Source organism: Hevea brasiliensis, chromosome 12 (genome assembly GCF_030052815.1).
Source record: "Hevea brasiliensis isolate MT/VB/25A 57/8 chromosome 12, ASM3005281v1, whole genome shotgun sequence".
In the NCBI taxonomy this organism is placed as follows: Eukaryota; Viridiplantae; Streptophyta; class Magnoliopsida; order Malpighiales; family Euphorbiaceae; genus Hevea; species Hevea brasiliensis.
Window position 1 is genome coordinate 25319209 of NC_079504.1, and position 18772 is coordinate 25337980.

At 36.2% G+C, this 18772-nt stretch overlaps 2 protein-coding genes across 2 annotated transcripts; both read left to right on the plus strand.

The window, feature by feature from the left end:
* Positions 1-2007: 2007 nt before the first annotated feature.
* On the plus strand, positions 2008-16188 carry LOC110668440 (somatic embryogenesis receptor kinase 2). The gene is made up of 8 exons (XM_021829656.2): positions 2008-2503; positions 3375-3507; positions 3653-3724; positions 5755-5898; positions 14531-14602; positions 14727-14798; positions 14880-14992; positions 15889-16188. The coding sequence occupies exons 1-8, from the start codon at positions 2431-2433 to the stop codon at positions 15915-15917; spliced, it is 708 nt and encodes a 235-aa protein (XP_021685348.2). The 5' UTR covers positions 2008-2430; the 3' UTR covers positions 15918-16188.
* A 143-nt stretch (positions 16189-16331) lies between these two features.
* LOC110668442 (ethylene-responsive transcription factor LEP-like) lies at positions 16332-17979 on the plus strand. Its single transcript, XM_058131336.1, has 2 exons — positions 16332-17150; positions 17505-17979. The coding sequence occupies exon 2, from the start codon at positions 17518-17520 to the stop codon at positions 17965-17967; it is 450 nt and encodes a 149-aa protein (XP_057987319.1). The 5' UTR covers positions 16332-17150; positions 17505-17517; the 3' UTR covers positions 17968-17979.
* Positions 17980-18772: the final 793 nt, after the last annotated feature.

An 18772-nucleotide genomic window follows, 5' to 3' on the forward strand; every position in this document is an offset into this window, starting at 1 on the left:
CCTAGAAAGTAAAACACTTATTAGAGGCCCAACTAATATTGGGAGGCTTTAATATCATTTTAAGAAAATGAGTACAGTCTAATTCACCAACAAAAGGTAGCTTAAGAAGGAGCAGAGTTAATACCTTATGAGGCATATTACTCCCATTTCAAACAACGTGGAATATTAAAATGGACCCACTAGAAGCCTTTTGTTGTTAGAGGAATTGGATTAAACTACAATTATGTTAATGGGGTTACAACCTTTGATGTAAGTTGATGAACTGGTTATGCTTAATTCCATTTGCATATGAATTTGAACTGAATATTGTCAAATGTGCTTTTATCAGTTTATGTGTCTTTATGCAGACAAAGGTTCAATTAGGTATAGATGCACCAAAAGAGATCAAAAGGTCCTCAGTTAATCATCACAGGCGACCTATGTTTCAAACCTTCACGTCTGAAACTGCAAAACAAACAAATTGTCACAACTAGACTTGTGAATCTCTGATTAATTCTTCTGCCATCATTTCTTCAATTTCAATCCTGTTAGGCTGCTAGACGCGCCTACGCACTTAAGTCTTAAGCTAATGTAGAAATTAATGGTTTATTTATAGATTTAGTGGACTCTTGGATCTCTTTATTGTGTAATTCTTCTACCCCATTTTGCCTTTAGAAAGTTTCTAGACTATATATATATATATATATATATATAGAGAGAGAGAGAGAGAGAGAGAGAGAGAGAGAGAGAGAGAGAGAGAGAGAGAGAGAGAGAGAGAGAGAGAGAGAGAAGATAAATTATCAATGCAAAGGCCAAATTATTATTTAAAAAAAATTTCTTCAAATTTAGTATAAAAATACTTGTTATAAAAATATTTTTTTAACCAGAAGAAAAAAGCTATTTGAGTGAGACGATCACAACTCTTTTAAGTTTAAAGTCTGTAATCTATATTTAACGTCTTTGATTTAATCCAATGTCATAAGAAATGATTTATCATTGAGTCCAATAACATCAAATTGCAAATTTTTGATAACTTTTTTAAATTGCTTACTATTAAGAAATGATATGCTAATTTCTTTCCATAATTTTTTAAATCATGGAAGCGGAAATTGTTGAATTGTTGATGCTACTTGCCCACTCTGATACATTTAAGTAGGGTTAGTCACTCATTCGGTGCCCAACCACATGACAAGTGGTCGCTCGAGCGCCCATATAGATATACATGAAAGACTATCTCTCTCATCCGCTAAAATTCCAAGATACTCTCTTAAAAGAATTAGAATCCTAGGCCTAAAAGGAATTCGAGATCCAACAACAACTCTAGCAGTCAAAATTCAAGATATCTTAAAATCTCAGGCAGCATCAAAGGTCAAGAATCAAAAGGCAAAATAATCAAATACATTAAAAATCAGTTCAAACCCACTTTTTCTGACCTTTTTCTTTTTTTTTTTATCAAAAATGATTAGGTTAAGTGGATTGAAATTTGGTGGGCATAATCAAAGGTCAAGACATTTAGATTGAAATAATTAAAATTAATTAATTAATTATTTATGGACAACCAAATAATCCTACATCTACCACACTAATGTCTTCCAAATGGTAGCATAGATTACAATTCCCTCAACTTGTATGGTCTGTAAGGAACATGATTTTTTTTTTCTTTTTAATTTTTTATTATTTTCCTTTTGTTTTTTTAGTGAAAGTCCAAAAAGAGGACCCAAAGCCAAATAGATGAACACGTGCACTGATCTGGAAGTGCACGTGCATTAGGCCATTTTCTTCCATTAATAAAAAGAAGAAAAGGTTGTGAGCTTTTCTTAGGAGGCCCTCCGCAAGTGTCCGGAGATGGTGATTTTTTGGGGTTTTGTGTATGACTCTTTTTTTTTTTTATTTAATTTTTAAATTTTATCTAATTTCAGTGGATTTTTTTATAAAGAACCCAATTCAATAAAATATCTCCATTTAGTGCAAAGAATAATGTCAGCCTCCCCTTTTACTTTATTTTTTTTCTTTTTAAAGCAGCTAGCAAGTCAACTCTTCTTCATCAACCCTCTCATATTTTTGTCATGTTTCATTAACTAAAAGGGCACCGGTGAAAAATGTTTTGAATTTCTTTCTGTTTTGTTGTTCTCATTTTCCCTATTTTTTTTCTCTGTTAAGTTTTCCTATTTTTTGGAGCATGTTAATGAGAGAGGAGGGAGGGATCGGGGCCTTGTTGCTTTTGGGATGTGATTTTAAGGAGATAATTTAGGAGATAATGGTGGGGTTATTCTGGAGATTTTAGAAAGGGTTTCGTTGGTTTTTCTTCTTTCTTCTTCTTCTTCTTCTTCTTCTTCTCTCTGTTTCTTTTGTTGGGTGATGGTGAGCTGGGTTTTGGTGTACTGTTGTTTGGATCTGAGGAGATTGAGAAGTTAAAGTTTCGAGGGGAGTGTGCGTGTTTGTTTAGTGGTGATGGAGAGGAAGGTTGGGGTGTGGCTGATCTTTCTGCTGCATCCATTATGGCTGGCTTTGGGTAATACCGAAGGTTTGTTGTATTTCTATTTGGTCTTCTATTTATTGCTTCTTGAGTGCTATATTTTGTTGGGTTTATTTTCCTTTTTCAAAATTGTTAGAGTTTGATCTTGGTTTTTGCTTGCTTTGCTGATTTGTGGAAATGGGTTTCTATTTTTCCCTATTAATTATGGAGGTAGTGTATAATGGCTGGTTGTAGTTCAGTACAGGTACACCTGTGATACTGGTTATTGGTGATCTTATTGAATTTTTCATTATTTTCTAGCTTTTATTGCTTTTCTTACCCAATCTTTATAATAATATGTGATGACTTGGGTGATGCTCTTTTACTCAATGCCTTCTGTGGATTAATTAGAAAATCTGTCAAGGTACCATTTATTTCGTTTCTTTTCTCTCTCCAAACGCCTTTGTGGAATGATCCTAATATTGACCATGGTTTTCAGAGGAAACATAATCCATTACACTTTTGGCAATGTAGTGACTGAGATTAGTTGCAACATCACAAGTTGTAAATCGTATTTTACATGCCAAGTTTGTCTAAACCATCTCTGTATACTGGATTAAGCCTTAAACTTCATGCTATTTTATTTCAAAATAATTTTTTTGTTTTAAATATTTTTCTACCTTTCATTTCTAGAGATAGCTTGCCCTGAACCACTGATCTCATTTAACTGAAAAACATGATTTACACACATTGACATCGTTATCTGTGGCACTTAGAATTGATATCTCAAGAACTTATCATGGGTCTAATATGATGCTTTTGGGAGCTTTGTGTTCTACTGTATTTGTTCCTTATTGGTTCATTCTTATCTACTGTATTCCTTCTGTAGTATCTTGTTGGTTACTGTGACTGTCAATCCCTAAGTGTTTCGCGGAAACAGGTAATGCTTTGCACAGCCTGAGAAGCAACTTGATTGATCCAAACAATGTCCTGCAGAGTTGGGATCCTACCCTTGTCAACCCTTGCACATGGTTTCATGTCACCTGCAACAATGATAATAGTGTTATAAGAGTGTAAGCTTCTAATGCATTTACATACTTGTGACACAAGTTCCTTAAATTGTATTGTTCTGCCATTTATATGATATTTCTTCTTCTTTATTTCTCTCTCCCCCCACCCACAACACCCTACCTTCCCTTTCTTTTCTTCCCTTCTCAGTGATCTTGGAAATGCTGCTTTGTCTGGTCAGCTTGTTCCGCAACTTGGCCTGCTTAAAAACTTGCAATACTTGTAAGTCATTATCTCTGATTTTAAAGTTGATTTACAATTTTTTTTTTTTTTCAAATTGTTACGGTAGTGGTGCAATGCACTAGTTTTCTAGGTGCATATGTGCTGTTAGTAGTCATATCCTTCCTTCCTGTTCATATGATGAAATGAAAGTAATTTTGTAAAAAGGATCAATTAATTAGGATATGGTTTACAGCCTTTTTATCTTTTTTTTTTTTTTTTTTTTTTTAAATTCTGGTGAAAATTTTCAAAAAAATTTATTTTCCCATGTTGTCCGTAGAGTCCGTTTGGTTAGGGACGAGAATACATTCTTGAATTGGGTTGACAAAATGCATATTAAAAAATTAACTATTTAATGCATCAACTGGTAGGGAAAGAAGATGAAAAGATAACTAAAAACTTCATGAACTGGTTCTTTTACCCCGTTTGATCCATGTTTAATATAGAGAATATATTAGGAAATTTGTTCCTTTTGACCTGATGAAATTTCCATTCCTAAGTTTGGTGAGTTGGAAAGAAGCTTAGGATGTGCAATGGAAGAGGACCTTACAGCACAAGTATAGAAACAAAAACGTTGTTACTTCTTGAATGATTTTTATCTCATAAAATCATCTAAATTGTAAACATTATACTCAAAATAGAAATTTACAATGTTTGTCAAAGATAAACAATACTTACTTTTTTTACAAAATGGTTTCAAGTGTATCATTACTTCAGTTACATGCACAGTAAACATGATAAATTCAAAGTGTCCAAACTACCTTCTAAGTTCTGACTTCTGATAACTCCAACCATGCACTTTCTTTTTGGCCATTATCAGTTTGGAATTAGTACATAAAACAAAATCCAGAATCCTTGTTAAACCAATTTAACAAAATGGGTTTTGTTGGATATCTATATGCAGAGGTCCATGGACAGTTTGTGTTCATAAAATTATTGTGGTCCATATTCTGAAAGTAATTCTTCAATGAGATTGATTCTGAAAAATTCTCCTTCTGGTGAAATGCTATAATTACATTATATTGTTGCTTTCCTACAGTCTACAGATGTAGTTTGATATGTAGATGAGGGTTAGACTGAGGGTTAAAATAATTTTTGATTGTTGGATTGATCAAAATCGTACCAACCGAACCAAAACTGCTGGAAGAGGAGAAGGGGGGGGGGGGGGGGTGTCTTCAGTCCAGTTCCTGCCCCCTGGTCCTAGAACTGGAACAGGACAATGGCTGGCCCTAAATGCAGATCTTGGCGATTTTCATCCACAGTTTTTAAAATGAAAAAGTGGAGTCCATGCACAGACCAATGAGCTGTGAAAGAATTAAAACATCTGATCATGTTGTTGTGCACGGATCTAACCCACATCTAGTATATTTCTAGTTGGCTTTTGGTTGCATGAAAGAACAGTTGCAGAGTTCTGCAGGAAGTAGTGATTTACTTTGTCTTTGTAAAAATTTCCATCTCCAGTTCAAAGTCATGAGTTGAATGGCATCTTCACTTAGAGAGATGATATATAATGGTAAAGACCTTGTAGTGTGTTAAAATCCTATTGTCCTTGCCAAGTTCATGGGGTTAAAATGTTCTATGAGAATATGATTTTCTGGTATGGAATATCTTTGGTTTGCAACCCCCTCATTGAACTTAAAATGTTCTCAGTGGCAACTGTTGTGATTGAAATTGAAAATTGGACACATAACCTTTGTTGGTTGGTATAGATAATGGCATTAATAAACATCTTAGAACTAGATTACATTGACCTATTGTGATTTTTTTATTTCCTTAAGATAACGGCATAATGCACAATTATGGACATCATAATGCATAAATCATGTCCCAGAGAAGCTTTTTGTAGAACATAGTTTCACCACTGTGAACAGACAAAGGATTTGCTTCATCTAATTATAAATTTCTTAAACATTGCTTGGCCATTTGTTGATATTCTATAGTCTTGTTAGTTAACTTGTTAGTTAACAGTTGACACATCTTATTTCATGTTGAACCTTTTCTTAAATGAATAATTAAGTTTATTATTATGTTAGGGAGCTCTACAGTAATAACATAAGCGGACCAATTCCTGGTGATCTTGGTAACTTGACTAGCTTGGTGAGCTTGGATCTTTACTTGAATAGTTTTACTGGTCCCATCCCAGAAAGTTTGGGCAAGCTGTCAAAATTACGATTTCTGTAAGTATGCTTACTTTGAGAAAAATTGTAGCACCTATGTTTAATTCACAATTTTCCAATTGATGTCATATTAACCTCAATTGTAGAATTCAATGAATTTCTTATCAAATTATTTAATATTTGTTATCAATAAGGAAATACAGAGGCACATAGACATGCATATGTCCCCAAATCATAGGTGCTAAATATTTTTCTACAATTGAGGAAATTCATTGAAATACATAATATGAAATCATAATAGGTGCACATAGACATAAAATATGTAGCATCTATGTTTAATTCGCAATTTTCGAATTGATGTCATATTAACCTCAAGTAGAGCACATTAGATTAGAAGATAGAAAGAAAAAAAGAGGTAGACCTAAACTGACCTGGAGGAGAGTAGTACATGACCTAGAAGCATTACACATTTCTGAAGATTTAACCTTGTAGAAAGAGATGATTTTCATTGATTTCAATTAATCTGTACATGGGTATATATATACAATTGATTTCTATAATTGTGTTCTACTAATTAGGAAAAATCATAAATAAGAAATTCTAAATAGGAATACGAATCGAATATACAGAGAAATAATATAGTGATTGACTTTCCATAACATAGTGATTGACTTTCCATAACACTCCCCCTCAAGTTGGAGCATAGATGTTAATCATGCCCAACTTGTTACAAATGTAGTCAATCCTAGCTCCATTCAGAGCTTTCGTGAAAATATCTCCTAACTGCTCTCCAGTTTTGATGTGTCCTGTTGAGATGATCTGTTGTTGAATCTTTTCACGAATAAAGTGACAATAAATCTCAATATGTTTGGTCCGCTCATGAAACACCGGATTAGAAGCAATATGAAGAGCGACTTGATTATCACACCACAATTTCGCAGTGGAGGTCTTAAAACCTGTCTCATCTAGTAATTGAAGTATCCACATTACCTCACATACCGATTGTGCCATGGCTCAGTATTCGGATTCAGACTAGATCGAGAAACTACACTCGCTTCTTGCTTCTCCAAGACACCAAATTTCCTCCAATAAAAACGCAATATCCGATGAGTTGACCTCTTGTCAACCTTAGATCCAACCAGTCGGCATCGAAAAACATTCAACATTCAAATGCCCATGATTGCCATATAGCAAATCTCTTCTGGGCGCCCTTGGATAACACAAGATTTGTTCCAAGGCTTCCCAATGAGCAACGGTTGGGAAGACATAAAGCGACTTACCACACTAACGGCATAAGCAATGTCGGGACGAGTGGTGTAAGGTAGTTCAATTTTCCTACCAATCTCCTGTATCTCTGGATCTTCAAACAACTCACTATCCCGCTATGATTGTAAAGTTGGAGTCATTGGTGCGCTACAAGGCTTGGCACCTAATTTTCCTGTCTCTGTCAATAGATCGAGAACATATTTTCTTTGAGACAAGAAAATACCCTTCTTACTTCTTATAACTTCGATACCCAAGAAATAATTTAACAATCCCAAGTCTTTAGTCTGAAACTGAGTTTGGAGGAAGGTTTTAAGAGATGAAATACCTGCAGAGTCACTCCCAGTGATGACAATGTCATCCACATAGACTACCAAGAGAATTAGGCCAGCCTCAGATTGCCTATAAAATACTGAGTGATCACACGTACTCTTTTGCATACCAAATTCTTGTACTGCTTCACTGAATCTCCCAAACCATGCCCTAGGACTTTGTTTCAAGCCATAAAGAGACTTCCGAAGCCTACAAACTTTACCCAACTCCCCCTGAGCAACAAACCCAGGTGGTTGCTCCATATACACCTCCTCCTGAAGATCACCATGAAGAAAATCATTCTTGATATCTAATTGATGCAGGGGCCAATCAAATGTAGCTGCTAAAGAGATAAACAAGCGAATAGAAGTAAGTTTAGCTACAGGAGAAAAAGTATCAGAGTAATCAACCCCATATGTCTGAGCATATCCTTCGCTACAAGGCGTGCTTTTAACCTAGCCACGTAACCATCAGATTTACCTTTCAGAAATACCCATTTGCATCCAATAGCTTTCTTACCCGGTGGGCAAGGCAATAGTTCCCATGTACCATTAGCATCTAAAGCCTCCATTTCCTCTTTCATAGCATCACACCAGATGAGACATTGCCTCATTAATGATTAGGGATAGGAGCAGTCTAAAGAAGTAACAAAACACCGAGAACAAGAAGACAATTGATTATAAGAAACAAAAGAAGAGATAGGGTAAGTACATGAACGTTTACCTTTACGAAGAGCAATGGGTAAGTCTAGATCGGAATCATGATCGGTATGAGGGCAGGATCGCCCAACGAAGTAGGCCGTGGAGGATCCGAGTCGGGAATCTCAATTTCTGGAATAAACATGAACAACGGAGGTCGAGTAGGTCTAGAGACGGAAGAGCAGTGTGGGAGAGGACTAGACATTGGTTGGACAAGATATATTAAGAGATCATCCTCCTCCCCGACTCTCATACGGATGATAGAGGAAAAAATGGAGTGGACTCAAAAATACGATATCTGCGAAACAAGATATCGATTAAGAGTAGGAGAGAAACAACGGTACCCTTTTTGGGAGCCGGAGTACCCAAGGAAGACACATTTGAGAGATTTTGGATCCAATTTAGTAACTGTGGATGAACATCACGCACAAAAGCAGTACAACAAAAATACGGGGTTCAATAGGGAACAAAGATTTTGTAGGAAATAAAGTAGTATAAGGAATATTCCCATTAAGGACAGAAGACGGCATACGATTGATCAAAAAACATGCCGTAGAAACTGCATCCGCCCAAAAGTGTTTAGGTACTTTCATCTGAAAAAGAAGAGCACGAGTTACCTCAAGAAGATGACGATTTTTCCTTTCGGCCACGCCATTTTGGGATGGGGTATCCGCATGAAGATCGATGAAGAATGCCATTTCGTGTCATATAAGACTGAAATTGTGCTGAAAAGTATTCTTTGGCATTATCACTTCTTAATATGTGCGCAGAAATATTAAATTGAGTTTTGATTTCATTAAAAAAGGCACAAAAGATAGAAAACAACTCAGAACGATTCTTCATTAAATATAACCAGGTAACACGAGAGTAATCATCAACAACTCAACTCAACTCAACTCGACTAAGCCTTTATCCCAAAAATTTGGGGTCGGCTATATGGATTCGCTTTTTCCACTCTGAACGATTTTGGGTTAAATCCTCAGAAATGTGTAATGCTTCTAAGTCATGTTGAACTACTCTCCTCCAAGTTAATTTAGGTCTACCCCTTTTTTTCTTTCTATCCTCTAACCTAATGTGCTCTACTTGTCTAACTGGAGCCTCCGTATGTCTACGCTTCACATGACCAAACCACCTCAATCTCCCTTCTCTCAACTTATCTTCAATTGGCACCACTCCTACCTTTTCTCTGATACTCTCATTACGGACTTTATCTAGTCTAGTATGGCCACTCATCCACCTTAACATTCTCATCTCTGCAACTCTTATCTTAGATGCATACGACTTTTTCAATGCCCAACACTCACTACCATATAACATAGCCGGTCGTATGGCTGTAGGGTAAAATTTTCCTTTCAACTTATTGAGAATCTTACGATCACATAAAACTCTGGTGGCAAGTCTCCACTTCCACCATCCGGCTTTAATCCTATGATTAACATCCTCCTCACATCCCCCATCTACTTGAAGGACTGAGCCTAGATATTTAAAGTGATTACTTTGGGACAGTACCACCCCATTCAAACTAACTCCTTCCCTATCACTAGTTTGGCCTTCACTGAACTTGCAATGCATGTATTCTGTCTTCGTTCTACTTAACTTAAAACCCTTTGACTCTAGAGTACTTCTCCAAAGTTCTAGCTTCCTATTGACTCCTTCTCGTGTCTCATCTATCGTAACAATATCATCCATAAACATCATGCACCAAGGAATACTCTCTTGTATATGTTTTTCATCTAAAACTAATGTAAAAAGGTAAGGGCTTATGGCTGATCCTTGGTGTAATCCAATTGAGATCGGAAAATCACTTGTGTCCCCTCCCACTGTGCGCACAATAGTAGTTGCTCCTTCATACATATCTTTCAATACTTGTATGTACCTAATAGATACCCTCTTTTGTTCTAACACATTCCATAAGATCTCTCTTGGAACACTATCATAAGCCTTCTCCAAATCAATAAAAACCATGTGTAGATCTTTCTTCACATCTCTATATTTCTCCATCAAACTTCTAATGAGAAAGATCGCTTCCATAGTTGAACGGCCGGGCATGAAACCAAATTGATTGAGAGAGATAGAAGTATCATGACGTAGTCGATGCTCCACAACTCTCTCCCACAACTTCATAGTATGGCTCATGAGTTTAATTCCCCTATAGTTTGAGCAACTCTGTATGTCTCCCTTATTTTTAAAAATAGGTACTAAAATACTCTTCCTCCATTCATCAGGCATTTTCTTTGAGTTTATACTAAAATACTCTTCCTCCATTCATCAGGCATTTTCTTTGAGTTTAGAATCTTATTAAATAATTTAGTTAACCATGCCACTCCCATATCTCCCAAATACTTCCACACTTCAATTGGTATTTCATCTGGTCCACAGGCTTTACCCACTTTCATTCTCTTAAGTGCTTCCTTTACTTCTAAAGATCGAATCCTTCTAGTATAATTTACATTCTTTTCTATTGTTCTATAATCTATATTCACGCTATTACCATTTTGACTATTATTAAAGAGATCATTAAAATAATTTCTCCATCTTTCTTTAATGTCCTCATCTTTCACCAACACTTTTCCTTCTTTATCCTTAATGCACCTAACTTGATTGAGATCTTGACATTTCCTTTCTCTACTCCTTGCTAATCTGTAAATATCTTTCTCCCCTTCTTTAGTTCCAAGTTTCTCATATAACTTTTCAAAGGCCTGTGCTCTTGCTTGACTAACTGCCTTTTTTGCCTCTTTCTTTGCTATCTTGTACTGTTCATATGCCTCATTATTATCACATTTAGGTAATTTCTTATACCATTCCCTTTTTCTCTTCAACGCTTTTGTAATTCCTCATTCCACAAAAATCTCTCTTTTGAGGGTGGTCCATGTCATATATACTCTCAAATTACTTTTATAGCTACTTCTCTAATCCTTGATGCCATCTATCCACATATCATTGGCCTCCATATCTAGCTTCCATACTTCGGACTCGAGAAGCTCATTTTTGAACTTCACTTGCTTTACTCCTTTGAACTCCCACCACTTTGTTCGAGCTACACTATTTCTTCTAACCTTACTTGAATTGTTCCTAAATTTGACATCCAAGACCACCAACCTATGTTGACTTGTTAAAGCCTCTCCTGGAATGACCTTGCAATCCTTGCATAGAGCTCTATTTGTCTTCCTGGTTAAGAGGAAGTCGATTTGGCTTCTATGTTGCCCACTTTTGAAAGTCACTAAATGTGACTCTCTTTTTATAAAGTAGGTATTTGCTAGTATTAGGTCGTATGCCATAGCAAAATCCAGGATGCTTTTTCCCTCCTCATTTTGACTGCCAAAACCAAAACCTCCATGAACATTCTCATAACCTTGCCTATCACTTCCTACATGTCCATTCAAATCTCCACCAATGAAAACATTCTCTTCATTCGGTATGCTTTGCATTAAATCATCCATATCTTCCCAAAACCTTTGTTTACTTTCACTGTCTAGTCCTATTTATGGGGCATAAGCACTAACTATATTTATTGTTTCTCCTTCTAGTACTAGCTTTACTAGTATAATTCTATCTCCTACTCTTTTCACAGCTACTACTGCGTCTTTCAATGTTCTGTCTATGATTATACCCACTCCGTTCTTATTTCTCTCCTTTCCTGTAAACCACAGTTTGTACCCTGAATTACCCACTTCCTTACTTTTCTCTCCTACCCATTTAGTCTCCTGAATGCAAGCAATATTCACCCTTCTTCTTTCCAAGGTATCCACAAGCTCCATTAATTTTCCTGTAAGTGATCCAACATTCCAAGTACCAACCCTGATCCTCCTCCTATCATGCTCCTTCCTAATTGGTCTCCTTCTATGATATCTTCTATTGTTTTCTATATCTATCTTGTGTTCTGTTCCACTATTTGTTCTACTATATGTCCTATGGACTAACTTCTTTACCCACACCCGTCCATGATGTGGGAACCCTTGCTCACTTAACACCACACCTGGGCGCCGGCATGGCGCGTCGCTTTCGGTGAACGCCCTACACCCTTGCATATTTCTCACTACACCCGGGCTCCGATGTAGCGCGTCGTTAGTAGAGGACGCCCCAACGTTTATATCATTTGAATCCATATCATAGGGTGTGACGAAATTTTTACGCTGGTTGTCACCTACCGCAACCCTCCTCCTTTACCCGGGCTTGGGACCGGCTAAGCGCAAACTACTTAGGCGGAGTTCGAGAGTAATCATCAACAAAAGTAATAAAATAACGAAATCCAGTTTTAGATGTAATAGAGCAAGGACCCCAAATATCAGAATGAACTAACTCAAAAGGGGATGAAGCCCGTTTACTGACTCTAGACACAGAAGGCAAACGATGATGTTTTGCAAACTGACACGACTCACATTCTAGTACTGATAAAGACTGAAATTGAGGACACAGCTTCTTCATGGTAGACAAAGAAGGATGACCCAATCTACAATGAGCTTCAAGAGGTGTTAAGGTACTGGAGCAAACAAGCGACCGCGGTATATGATTTTCCAAAATGTAGAGACCGCCTGACTCGCGTCCTCTACCAATAATCTGCTTCGTCGTAAGATCCTGAAACAAACACTGATCAGGAAAAAAGGAAACAGAACAATTTAAGGTACGAGTAAGTTTACTAACAGAAAGTAGATTAAAAGAGAATTTTGGTAGACACAAAACAGAAGACAAAGAAATTGACGAAGTCGGGTTCGCAGTTCCAGAACCCATGACACAAGAAGTAGAACCATCAGCCAAAGTAACAGTAGAGGAAGTGAGATTAGACTGAAAAATAGATAGAAGACTAGAATTACCTGTCATGTGATCTGTTGCACCAGAATCAATAACCCATTTGGATGAAGAAGACACAAGGCATGTAGTGGATTTACCTGACTCAGCGATCGCGATGTGAGGAACTGGTAGGCTTTAGAGATGCCTGATACTGGGAAAATTGTGCAAAATCCTCTGCAGATACCAAAATAGTTTTCTCAGAGGAAGATACTGTAGAATTCTCTAATGCCATATTTGCCATCTGTGATCGCTGATTTTTCCTCTGAAGTTGCGGACAATTATATTTTGTATGGCCAGGCTCATGGCAATAATAACAAATGACTCCTCTTGAGTCCTGATTAGAACTAGCCTCTCCATTACGCTGATTACTTCTGTTGCCTGTAATTCCTCCTCAACTTCCTCTTCTATTAGCCTGTTGTCCATTTGGATTACGGCTAATAAGAGCACTACTGGTAGGCTGTGAAAATTGAGTACTCTCTGTACGAAGGACCCGTGTGAATGTTTCATGCAAAGAGGAAATCTCAGAACTGGAAAGAATCTGAGATTTAGCAGTCTCATACTCTGAAGGAAGACCTGCAAGAAAACTCATAACAGCCAGTTGCTCCTGTTGGGCCTGCTGAACTTTTACATCAGGACTAAAAGGCAACAATATATTAAGTTCCTCATATACCCGTTTAAAATCCATAAAATAAGCCGTGAGAGACTTATCCTCTTTCTCAGCACGGTAGAATGCCTTACAAACGTCATAAATACAGGAGATATTCCCTTTACCAGAATACAGAAAATCTAAGTAATCCATCAATTCCTTAACAAATTCACAGTGATTAATTAAACTAATTACCTCACTATGAATCGAGTTCCGAAGCTGCAAAAACAACCGAGCATCCTCCCTTAGCCAAGTTTGTCGTGTATCATCAGTGGGTGGATCTTTAGTAAGGTGATCATCCTTATCAATGCTACGCAAATAGACCCTAACAGTCTTACTCCACTCCAGGTAATTCGAACCATTAAGTTTGTGTTCCGTCATCTTAGTCATCACCGGAATCACATCAGAAATAATATTCTTATTGTCTGCTATTTGTTGAGACAAAGAAAACTAACCGAAACGCTCTGATACCATGTAGAAAGAGATGATTCTCATTGATTTCAATTAATCTGTACATGGGTATATATATACAATTGATTCCTATAATTGTGTTCTACTAATTAGGAAAAAATCATAAATAAGAAATCCTAAATAGGAATACAGAATACAAAATATACAGAGAAATAATATAGTGATTGACTTTCCATAACATAGTGATTGACTTTCCATAACAAACCTAAAATCGTTTAAATCGTTTAGAGTGGAGAAAGATAATCCATATAGTCGACTTCAAATTTTTGAGATAAAGGCTTAGTTGAGTTGAGTTGAGCTGATCTTATATCAAGGAAATACATAGGCACATAGACATGCATATGCCCCCAAATCATAGGAGCAAGCTGTGCTTTTCCCTCATGTGTTTCCTTTAAACTTAAATCTGCCTTTATATTGGCATTTATTAACAATAATAATTGTAATTGCATCTCTTAATTGGTTTTGATATTAATTTTATTTTTATTTTTTCTTGCCCATGTTTGTGCAAGGATAGCCGGCTTAACAACAACAGCTTGACGGGTCGCATTCCTATGCCATTGACTAATATTTCATCACTTCAAGTGTTGTAAGTGCCTAACTCATTTGGGTATGTCATGAAGAAATCTCACATGAGAGTGCACGCACACACATACACAGGCATGATATTGATGCTAGATTAATGTGTTTAATCATTTTACTTTTATATCCAGGGATCTATCAAACAACCGTCTCTCTGGCGTTGTTCCAGATAATGGTTCCTTCTCAATGTTCACTCCCATCAGGTTTTTTGGCTAACAAATGGATGTTACATACTTCCACTGACTATTTTGGGAATTCTTTTAAAAGGGATATTTGCCTTGCAGTTTTGCTAATAATTTGGATTTGTGTGGGCCAGTTACTGGGCATCCTTGCCCAGGTTCTCCCCCATTTTCACCTCCTCCTCCGTTTGTTCCACCAACCCCAATTTCCTTACCAGGTAATCTTCTGTTTTATTCTTATTTATTACTTGCAGTTGTGGATGATGTTTATGCTATTCCTGCTAGCTTGCATTCGTTTGCCCTGTGGTGGGGTTGATCCTTGTTTTTGGAATTTGATTTGGCCTGTCTTTTCTGTTTGAAGTTTATTAATTTTCTGTTAAACAGATCTTGAATTGTTAGATAGTGCAATTTATATGTGCTCCAAAATACACAAGTGAATTTACTTGAATATGCGATCTAACTTATATAAAGGCAAAGACCTTGGGAAAAAAGAATTGGTTTTATATTACTGATAAGATCAATAGAATTGATTTGGTTTAGCATAGGGAAGTGACTTAGGGTACTTTTGAAATTGGTTATATAGGAATCATTACTGTCTAAAAAGTGGTATTTTAGACACATACGGCTTATCTTAGACACATACGGCTCTTTCATTGTCCAACACTCACTACCATATAATATGACCGATCGTATAGCTGTGCGGTAAAATTTTTGCAACTCTACTTATTGGGAATCTTGCGATCACATAGAACTCCCGTAGCACGTCTTCACTTCAACCATCCGGCTTTAATCCTATGACTAACATCCTCCTCACATTCCCCATCTACTTGAAGGATTGGGTCGAGATATTTAAAGTGATTATTTTGGGGTAATATCACTCTATCCAAACTAACTCTTTCCCTATCACCAGTCCGGCCTTCACTGAACTTGCAATGCATGTATTCTGTCTTCGTTCTACTTAACTTAAAGCCCTTTAACTCTAGAGTTCTTCTCTAAAGCTCTAGCTTTCAATTAGTCAATAATGGTTAGGAATTTTTTTTCTTGAAAAAAAAGGAAGAAAAATTGGGAACTTGTAAGGTCTTCTGAAATTAAATGTATTTCGTCCTTGTTACAGGTCGCACAAGAGTGCAAAGAAATTTATGAGAATTCGCTTGTGGATGGAAACCCTCCAAGGGCTGGTTTTGTGTTCCCAAAAGTGAAGTACTTGTCAGCTTCTAAAGGTTATCTCTGGCGAAAGCTTACTTAGTTCAACTACAAATGCCAATATTGTACGTGGATCACAACTGCTGTAAATTTTTTACTCTGTTCATTCCAAGTGATAAATTGATTTATATTACATTTCTCAATAACCTCTACGCTTATTAATCTTTGTATTTATGCATTTCTGGCTAATAAATTCAATTGTTACTTAAAAGAGTAATTTTGTTGATTGATAACACTGGGGAGTTGGGATTTTTAGAGCGCAAAAGAAAAAAGAAACAAAAAATATGCCGACAACATCATTTTCCATGCACATCGTCAGACAGTAGCGTCAATATTGGCAATATATTCAGATTGGCAGATTGTTATATATAAATGCCTTAGAACTTTGGGTCCAAACCTGTGCTAGATAGTGGAACTGAGAAAAATAAATAGAAGGTTTTGGCAATTAGCATGGGCATTCTCAGCTGGAGCTTCATGTCATGGTGATACATTTATTTTATTTATTTGCTTTTATCTATCCTACTGTAGCCCCTTTTTCAGGATGCACTCATTTGCCATTAAGTTAATTATTATCAAAAGCATATATTCAATGAAATCTCAGTCGAACTCAGAAGTACTTATCTCAGTCGATGAAGATGCAAGGAAAATAAGATAAAATGAAAGAATAAGAAAACAGCGTATGATTCTTTGATGTGAACAATTCTCTCGATTCTACTGCAAAAAAGTCACTCACGCCATCTGATATGAGTGGGCTATTTTCTACTTTTGGCAGGTTAAATGGAGGAAACTTATCCTTTTCTTCCTTCACCATTGGCTCTGTATTTATATAGGACTATAATACATATTTCCCAATCTAAATTATTACAAATATGACTAAAACTCTGTATTTAAATTATTACAAAGATATCTGACTAAAACTCCAAATCTAAATCTCTAAGCTTTAAAAATAATCTTAATATCATTAGTATATGATATAATTCCATATCATATATTTGTAAATATTATAAACATATCCATTGAATACGTGCATGTTGATCCCAAACAGCATCGTAAATCCCCATATGGTTTATATCATATACTATGGCACCATAACATTTCTATTAATTTTTTTTTTTTTAACTCAGAATATTAATGCGGGGCCACAAGGAGGAAGATCTCACTAAAAGCCAACAGGTAGCCTATGCCTGATGGGTGGCATTGATTTATGCATTTTGTTCACACTAAAATTCTCATTGATGAGGAATTTCAGGAAGTAAGATGTCACAGTGCAGCCATTAGAGTAACAGAATATATCAAAAAATGCATTCAATCAAATTCTTTATTCTGTTTCTGAGCTATGCTTCTTACCTGCCCCACTTGACTAATTTTAAATGTTCACTTATCATCTTAATAATTTAAAGCTCTCTATACCCATTTAGTGGAGATCAAGAATTTATAATTTAATCATCAAGAATTCTCTTGATTATTCTTCTTAATCACTATTTAAAGCCACCCATTTCTTAAATTTTCCCACCTTTCATTCCACAGCAATATACCAAGCATGGAGAATCTCCCTTCATTGCTTTACAGGAACCCAAGAAGGAGCTCCAGGCAATCCAGCAGATACCTTGGTGTCCGCCGGCGGCCATGGGGGAGGTATGCTGCGGAGATTCGAAATCCATATACCAAAGAAAGACACTGGCTTGGCACATTTGACACTGCTGAGGAAGCTGCTATAGCTTACGATCTATCTTCTATCTCCTTTAGTGGCATTGAAAGAGCTCGTACCAATTTTTATTACCCTTTCTGGGTGCTTCCGCCGCCTCCTCCACTGGCAGTGGCTGCAGTGCCTCCACCTCCACCATCACTAACGCCTGCTCATCAACTGGAAGAGGGTGGTGAACCAGTTAGCATGGAGACGATAACTGCCTCACAAGATGATGAATCTATGGTTATTGCTTCAATTTTGCAAAGTTTTTGCCAATCTACTAATGGTTCCTTCTATCCATAAGCTTATTATGCTTGCTCCTCGACTAAGTTCTATCATATATAAAGGTTAATTACTCTCTAGAAACTGGTTGATAACTATAATAAAACTTTCAATTCAAGATTTTGACTAATAATTTTTGTTTTTTTTTTTTAAATTATATAAGTTAAAATTTGAGGAAAATCGGCACATGAAGACACTTTAATCATTGATTATAACATGATTCACGTCACGTCAATTATCATAATAAAATAATTATACATAAAATAATTATATTCTAAAATTTTTTGTGCATAGTGCCTTGAAGTGTTGTAATTCGTAGTGTGAGAAGCAAACATTTACGTTATCCTGTTCTTGTGAACAGCCACGTTTAGCAAAAAGGAATCAGCATTTGACAGAGACGCCATTGTCTTGGTCTCCTTTTAAGCTAATGGAATGGCTGCTAAAATTAAACATAAACATCAAATCACTTTTTAATTACACTCTTAATTTGAGTATGCAACTCTGTAGCGACCCTAAGGTTTCAAAATTTAGTAATGTTTAATTAAATTCCTGTATTTAAACTAGAATTGACCTAGTTGATGAGTATCATGCTTGTGAAAAATTAGCTTTTTTTGAACAGATTATGGGAAGTTTTTTTTTTTTTTCCTTAGTAAAATCTTATTCTTGATCAAAAGCCCTCTTCAAATATCAAAGTATTTTTTTTACAAATGATCAATATAAATCAAATATATAAAAGCATATGTAATATATAGAGTGTACCTGTTATATAATCAGAGGACAAGTAACATAAACAAGAAGAATTAAGCAAGCAAATAATATGAAGAAC